Source organism: Rousettus aegyptiacus, unplaced genomic scaffold (assembly GCF_014176215.1).
Source record: "Rousettus aegyptiacus isolate mRouAeg1 unplaced genomic scaffold, mRouAeg1.p scaffold_m13_p_1, whole genome shotgun sequence".
Lineage (NCBI taxonomy): Eukaryota > Metazoa > Chordata > Mammalia > Chiroptera > Pteropodidae > Rousettus > Rousettus aegyptiacus.
In genome coordinates, this window is record NW_023416284.1 from 170,800,578 (window position 1) to 170,808,984 (window position 8,407).

Genomic DNA, 8,407 nt, shown 5'->3' on the forward strand with positions numbered 1-8,407 from the left:
CAAAACTGATTAGTGACCTAAATGTAAAATGCAAAACTATAAAACTTCTAGAAAATAACAGGAGAAAATCTAGGTGACTTTGGATTTGGGGATGAGGTGTTTTTTAAAAAAAAAAAAATTCAAAGCCAAAAGCACAATCCATGAAAGGAAAAAATTAGGAAACTGAACTTTATTAAAATTAAAAGTTTTGCAATGAAACAAGCACTATTAAGACAGTGAAAAGACAAGTCACAGACTTGGAGGAAACATTTGCTAATTGTCTATCTCTTAAGAACTTGTATCCAAAATATAAAAAGAACTCTTAAAAGTCAGCAATAAGAAAACAAACCCCACAATTTAAAAATGGAGAAAACAATCTGAGCTCTCGGATATATCATACCTTCATCTTAAAGAAGATACGCTGATGGCAAATAAGCATATGAAAAGATGCTGAACATCATTTATCATTAGGGAATTACAAATTAAAACAATGAGATACCATTATACATCTGTTACAATAGTTAAAATTAAATATATATATATATCAACCATTGATGAGACTATGGAGCAACAGGAACTCTCATTCATTGCTGTAGGAATGAAAAATGCTATGGCATTCTGAAAGGTGGCTGGTAGTTTCTTACAAAGCTAAAAAAATCTTATCACATGATCCAGCAAACCCAATTCTAGGTATTTAACCAACGAAACTTAGGCCTACACAAAACTTGTACACCAATGTTTACAGCAGCTTTATTCATAATTGCCAAAACCCGGAAGCAACCAACATCTCCTTCAACAGGTGAATAAACTGTGGTGTGTCTGTATAATGGAATATTAGTCAGCAATAAAAATAAATGCATTAACAAGCTACAAAAAGAGATGGATAAATCTTAATTGCTAAGTGAAATAAGCCAGTCTGAAAAGTCTATATCATCATACACTGTGCGGTTCTAATTATATTACATTCTGAAAAAGGCTTTAAGTATGTAATCCTAGAGCTCCCCGTGGGGAAGTCTAGCTTGGCAGAGTCAGTTAGTTTGAAAAAATAAAGCAAATACCTGAGTAAAGCACACCCAGGGGGAAGGGAGAGAGAGTTAGAGAGCAAGTGAGGAGAGAGAGGTTGGACCCCATGCTTCTTTTAGTTTGGTTATATAAGTTAACAATAATTTCTTCTTTAGGCTGGTTCACACTCAGATGCTATTACTTGCAACCAGAGTCCGAGCCAATTAACTAATGTGATTTTAAACTGTAATAAGAGGTGTTAAGAAAGGAGCAGATGCTATAAAAAAGAATAAGAAGGTAGTTAGCGAAGACTTCTACTCAAAGTGCAACATATAAGAGAAGACCTAACAAAAAAAGAGATGCCAGCCTAGAACAGAGTTAAAGAAAAGGTTTTCCACCTGCCTCTACCCCATCCCCTACATGAAATGAGTGTGTTCTGTACATAGCGAGGAAAGGTTTTCCTGGAAAGGGCCCTGGTGTGAGGGTAGGAGCTAGAGATCCAGGCAGAATAGGTCCTGAGACGTCTACAGACCCAACCAATAGAACTGAAGGTAAATGAAAAAGCCAGCTCCATTCAGGAAAAAATATACACTAAAATATTTCTTCCCATAGTAAAGTTGTTTTGTTTTTTAACTTTGCTAATGACAGGGAACTAAAGCTGGCTTCCCCAGCCACATATTCCAAAGAGAGAAACTTTACCCTCCACGAAATCTGCCGTGAGTGTCCTACTGGTTAGAGGAGACTTTGTATGAACATCAGCAGCTTCAACAGAGAACCAGCGCAGCTGCCTATGCTAATCAACACATCCTTCCTTCAGGAAAATGAACGGCATCCAAGGTTGAGGGAAACCTATAGCATGAAAAAACAACTGACCATAGAGGGGAAAAAAAAAAAGTAATACAAGACAAAAAACAACTTTTAATCAATCCTATTTAATGTCCTCAAAAAGATTTAGGTATAAATTGTATCCATACAGGAAGAACAGCAGCTCTGGAGGGAAAAAAAAAAAATCATAAAATCATAGAATAACAAAAAAATGTGTGAGAATAAAAATATGGTTGCCAGAAATGAAAAGTCCCGTGTAAGGCCTAAATGATGGAATGGCTATTATAAAAAGAACGGACAGTGATCTGAGAAACACACTCAGAGAAATCCATCCAATAGAAAATATGGAGAATCCAAGAGAAATGTTAAGAGATGCTCAACATTTATAACAAAAGGTATACTATATGGCTAATGGATGTTTCAGGGGAAAGAAAAGAGAAAACAGAGAGGAGGAAATAAAGAAATATGTAACAGAAAATGTTCAAGTTGAAAGAAACTATTCCTGGAACTGAAAGAGCCAACCAATTGTCTAGTGATATGAACAAAACAACAACAATAAAAAAAAAATAAACAAAATAAAAACCCTCAGATACATCAGAGTAAAATAATGTAAAGTTTAAAAACTTCAAAAGAATTTAAAAAAACAGATTGCCTACATCAGAATTATCAACTACAATGGGCGCTAGAAAGTACAGAGGCAAAGCCTTCAAAGGCAAAATTATTTTGAGACTAGGATAGTCTAACGAATGATCATACAAGTGGGAGAGCAAAACAAAGGCATTTTCAGGCATTTAAGGACTCAGATGTTTTACTGTGTCTTGAAAATTATTTGAGGATACAATTCAACAAAATGATTAAGATAGTCAAGAAAGAGGAACAATGGAATCTAAAACTGCAACATAGGAGTTCGATTAAAAAAAAAAAAAAAAAGTTCCAGATAGCTGTGCTCAGAAAGCTATAAGTGAAAATTGGAATAGTAATCTCAATCTTTTAAATAATAATAATAAAAAAGTTTTCAAAAAAGTAAGCAATTTACATCCATTCATCAAATAGTTCAATTAAGCTAGGAAATTTTGAGGATTGGTATGCTTCTCCTGTTCAAAAAAATTAACTAGAAATTTTAAAACAAGTTGTAGAAGAACATTATCATCCTAATATGAAGTAAAACAGATTCTGGTATCATTTTAAGTAAAATCTGAGCATGATTTATAAGGTTAAAAAAAGAATTTTTCCTTCTAGTGGCACGGGTTCTATGTCAGATTTATATTTCCTTTTTCATGAATCTAATTGAACTACTTGGTTCTGCTGTAATTATTTCCTAATCATCATAGTAAAATAATACTTAACACCTAATATATGCCCTATTCTAAGGTTTTTAAATTTATTAGCCAGTTTAGTCCTTTTAACAAGAGCACAGTTAAGCTAAGTGACTTGCCCAAGGTCAAACACTAGGATAGTAAACCCAGGCATTCTGGCTCTAGAATTCTTGCTCCTTAACAATTGGTTTCACTGCTTCTCATAATGCTCCTTTGTTAGCTTAGAATTCTTAGAATCAACCTATCAATCTAAAACAGAAAGACACAGTAACAATTATAAAACAGAGTATAAATTATATAAAATTCAACATGTTATATATAACATATATGTAATAGCTATAATTTAAAAATGATATAAAAATCATCAGAGGAAGGGAGATAATGAACTTGAGCTAAATCCCTCATATTTCATAGCAAGTAAGGTTGATTTTATGGGTACGCACCAGCTACCAATAGATATTGTCTAAGTTTAATAAAACAGATATAATTTATTTGGTAACTCAGAAAATCTAAAAACAAAAGAGTTAAAGTTGATACATTAAGAAATAGCAATATGGCAAATTATTCAGAACTTTAGAAGGAAACTAAGAAAACCTAAAAATAGAAAAGGAGGGGAAGTAGGAAGACCTTGATTTTCAACCATTTTATTTTTATTAAAAGTATCAGATATGATTTTATTATAAAAATAATCATATACTATTATTGATAATAATGGCGTCCAATAAAGAAGGGTATAAACTGAAGAGGGCGCCTTTCAGTTCTGGCATGGAAACTCCAAAGGACAATAAGTGCTACCAGAGGGTAAAACCCAGTGGGGTACCACAAGCCTGACGAGGATAATATATAACATGCTACAGAATACTCATCTTCTTTGCTGATTCCGCAACATTATGGACTAAAGAACCCATCTTTATCATATAAACTTCTAAAGAGACATCACTTCACTGACTTTAGACAACTATTGAGTATCAACACACTTCGATCCTTTACCTCGCACATTTCATTCAAAGAAATGTCTGTCTAAAATCACATCGCTGGCAGCAGTCTACGTGGGTATCAACATTTTCAGGGTATGATTTGGCAGTCCTCACTGAAATGTAAAATAGGGCTAGACTTTGACCTAACGATTTCGCTTCTCAGAATCGACCCTACGGAAATAACTTCCAAACGCTCAAAGGTAACTCTATATACAGATGTTCGATTAGGATATTGCTGTTCATAACGTAGGAAAACGAAAATCGACCTAAACGCACATAGGTAAACGAGGAATGTTTTGCTGCCATTTAAAAGATGAGATACATCTATATTTAGCGACACTCAATGGTGTCATATATACATACAGTGGATAGTGAGCAGTGTGGGCTTAAGGTGTATGGAGGAAACACTCATTGTACATTTGTCTGATTTTTTACCACCCGGATGTATTGTTTTTCTATTTTAAGAAACCAGGGCATACCTCCATTGTCATATACTTGGGATAAAGAAAAATCTAAAGAGAGAAAAACTCAACATCTTTAGATTAGTTCATATTCAAATCTAAGAGGGAGTGGATTTCATACAGTACGTGCAGCCTAGGATTAGCGAAAAGAGTAGCTTCGCCGGTTGGGTCATTTTTTAGTGAACTAGGACAAGAAAATGCTGGCACAAGAATAATTAAAGCAGAGTTGAGAAAAGAACTCATGAGAGGCGGGACCTGCCAGGCAGTCCAGGGACCGGCCGCAAAGAGGACAGGGAGGCTGGAGCGGGCCCGGGGGGTCCTGGACGAAGGGAACGGGCCACGGCAGGAAACGCTCCGGTGCTGGATGGGCGGGAAAGAGGTGGCAGGGCGCGGAGGGGCGGAGGGCGGGGCGGGGACGCGGCGCACATCCAAGGACGCGGTGGGGAGGGGCGGGCGCGGCCGGCGGCGGCGGCAGCCTGGCCAGCAGAGGAGGGGCGGCCCGGGGCGCGGGCCGGGTCCCCGCGGCGCGCTGGGGGCAGGCGCGGGCTCCCAGTACCTTCCCAGGAGAGCTCTCCTCCCGGCTGCCTCTTCAGGAACTTGTACCAGAACGTGTCCACGCGGCCCGGCTCCGCCCCGTCCCGCGCCGCCTCCTCGGGCGCCAGCTCCACCTCCCCGAGCCACAGGCCGGGCTCCTGCAGCGCCAGCGCCCCCGCGCCCGCCGCCGTGCCCGCCGGCCGCAGGCGCACCGCCCCGCGCGGCTCCCAGCGCCCCAGCTCCGGCCGCGACCCCACGACCAGCAGCTCCGGCCGGGCCCCGGCCGCCGACGGCGGCACCACCACCCCGAACCGGAACCGCATGGCGGCGGGAGGCGCGGCTCCGGGTCCCCCGCGTCCCCGCGGCCGGCGGACGCGGCCCGAGCGCGAGGCGACCTCAGCGATTGGGCGGCGGCGCGGGAGGCGCGGGCGCCGGCGGGGACACGTGCGACGCTGCACCTTTTGGGGGTGGCATCACGCGGCCTCGGCCGGGCCAGGACCTGTGACCGCAGGAAGGGGTCACGGGAGCCGCCACGCGCCTGCCCGGGAGAAGCCGGCGGGCCGCTGCCCAGCCGCCTCTGCCTGCACTGCGGCTCCGCGGGGCGGCTGGGGACGCGGCGAAAGAAAGAAAGGGGAAAACGGGGGTTGGGAAGGGAGGAAAACATTTCATAAGCTCTGCGATTTTCTCGTCTTCTTTCCAAAAGACTGGGAATTATGAGGTTCCTTAAGAAAAAGGGAATGGCATATAGCAAGCAGCCTCGGTGATGAAGTTGGGGGAAGCTCCTGGACCGGGTGTCTGGAGAACTCAGGACCTTAAACAGGTCACTTACTCTCTCTGGGCCTCGGATTCTTTATCTGTAAAATGAGGGCGTAAGACCTGGTTGAAAGACCCTGCCGGCCTTAAAGGTTCCCTGATTGCAGCATTCCAAACAAACCCAGAGCTCTTGCAAAAACAATACTTATCCTTCGCCTGGTCTAATTCAACACCTGAAATGACACATGATCACTTTCTTTAAAAAAAAAAATATATATATATATATATATATACACACACACACACACACACACACACACATACACATAGAGAGAGAGAGGTCTATATCTCTATATAGAGATATAGAGATATAGATTTCTTAATGTGTCTAAAATGGGTTTGGAGTAAGTACTTTCAAATTCCCAAGATAGAAGAATTCTTTCGTAATTGTACGATATTCATAATTTTTAAATGACATAAAAATAAGACCTTTTGTTTAAAATCGGCTTTCCATAAAAGTCAGCACTATTTTTTCAACTTAAAAACATCTTTGTGTAAAAAAAAAAAAAAAGATTTTTAGCTATCCGAGCAAAAGAAAACTACATTGGGGGGACAGCTTCAATTTTTTGTCACTGCTATAAGATAACCAAGTGTCCTGTTTGCATATTTGATATTTTTGAATTTTTAACAAACTTGTTCTTGTGTTATATGTGTGTATATTCATCAGCTTTTAACATAGCAATCTCATGTGACCTAAAGACACACAAAGGCACATATTTGAAAGCTTATGAATACAGGGAGAAGAAGCCAAAATTTAATTGCACACAGAATATCATAAGTAAAACAAGTACAAAAATGTAAACCATACAAATTCAGTCTTTCTGCAGAGTAATCAGTAAATTTATATGTTTTACTCTTAAATATTGATGACCCACTCAGTGGTTGGTTGGTTGCTAAGCTTAAGGATAAACACAAAGAAAAATGTGAAGACATTAAGGCTGGCCAAACACGGCTGATTCATTAGCAAAGCAGGCATTAAAGCACAGTGGCATGTGAGTCCATTTATTCAAATTTCTCTTACAGAATATTCTTGGACCAATTTTAGAAAATTGAATCATTTGGACATGCAAGGACCCCCCGAGCTGACAAATCAGGATTTTCTTGTGTTCTGCCATGCTACCTATGTTGCGTACTTTCCAAATGGCATTATTCTCACCAGCTCTTCCAAAGAGTACTGTCCATTATCAACCTAAATAAAGAGGTAAGCCAAGGCAAACTCAAAATCACGAAAAAGGTGAGTTTTATTCAAGAGTAGGAGAGAAATTGCAGTTCAGGAAATGCAAACTGTAGTAAGCTATAAACTAATCTGTTGAGGGTTTAGGGTAGGCTGAATTTATGGGCAGGGAATGTAAAGAGGGGAGAGTTCAGTTAAAGTATGTCCAAATCAAAAGCAAAACAGACCAACTTTGAATATTCCCTGCGCACATAAAAACAATCTAGTCGAACCAACAAAACTCAATTCATAAAGAAATTGGAAATACCCCATTAAGCCCCTAAACGAAATATCTAACAGCTTATTTTATGGCATGGATTTAAAAATAGTGCAAATGTGATGGCTACATTGTGCACCAAAAAGCAACTAGAAAGGAGAGCAAAATCAAAATGTGGATTAAGGACATATTGCAAAGTCTCAATCATACTTTGTCAATCATTTGAATTTATTAATTCTGAAAATTAATAGTCACTGAGCCCTTATTATGTGTCAAGCATATGGTTTTCATATTCACATTATCTCATTTAATTTTCTCACCAATCCTATGAGGTAACTATTATTGTTATCCCCATTTTTATATGTGAAGAAATAGATACAGGAAGGTCCAAGAAATAGCCCACAGCAAGGAAAGGACAGAGCTAGTGCTAAAGTTCATTCAGCTTATAGTTAAAGATATATTTATAAATAATATTTAATTATATGTGCTTTCTGATAAGGAAAATCATTTACAAAAAGCATCTAAACCCCAGAATATTTAAATGAGTTAATCTCCCTTAGCCTTAATAAATAACAAAGTTCCTATGATTATTTTCTGTAATTAACGTCATCCTTAGAAATGATGGTACAGATGAATCATAAGTGGCAATCCAAGTCAATCGATGAGTCCAGAAAGACATAAATATCTTGTTTTTAGAGTGCATTTGATCGCAGGTCATAAAAAATGGTCATTTTATGCCTTTATGTGCCTGTCCTGTTGGTAATAGAAACACAGATTTAAGAAGCCAAGGTGAAGAATTTTACCAGTTATTAAGCTGTTTTAGGCCCAGCTCTTTCTCCTGGTTGATTTTTCCATGTGAGGTTTCTTTTTACATTTCAAGGAATCATGATATTAATTAAAAGGGATTATTTATTAAATCAATTTGAAGTCAGATTCTTGATGCTATTGAACTGAATTTAGAGCATGTATCAGCCCAGTAGAATAACATAATTCTGATAATATTTTTTAAAGATCAAACTAATTTTTTTCCCTGAATTTTATTTTTATAGTGTTATCTTATATATAACTGC

At 39.0% G+C, this 8,407-nt stretch overlaps 1 protein-coding gene across 1 annotated transcript in view; it reads right to left on the bottom strand.

Moving 5' to 3' along the window:
- The window catches only part of EPM2A (EPM2A glucan phosphatase, laforin), a 73,711-nt gene extending 68,269 nt beyond the window's left edge, over nucleotides 1-5,442 (bottom strand). Inside the window, exon 1 of the mRNA XM_016160279.2 lies at nucleotides 5,117-5,442. Coding sequence (XP_016015765.2) covers nucleotides 5,117-5,417 — 301 coding nt within the window. The 5' untranslated portion in view covers nucleotides 5,418-5,442. The remainder of the gene's footprint in view (nucleotides 1-5,116) is intronic.
- Nucleotides 5,443-8,407: the final 2,965 nt, after the last annotated feature.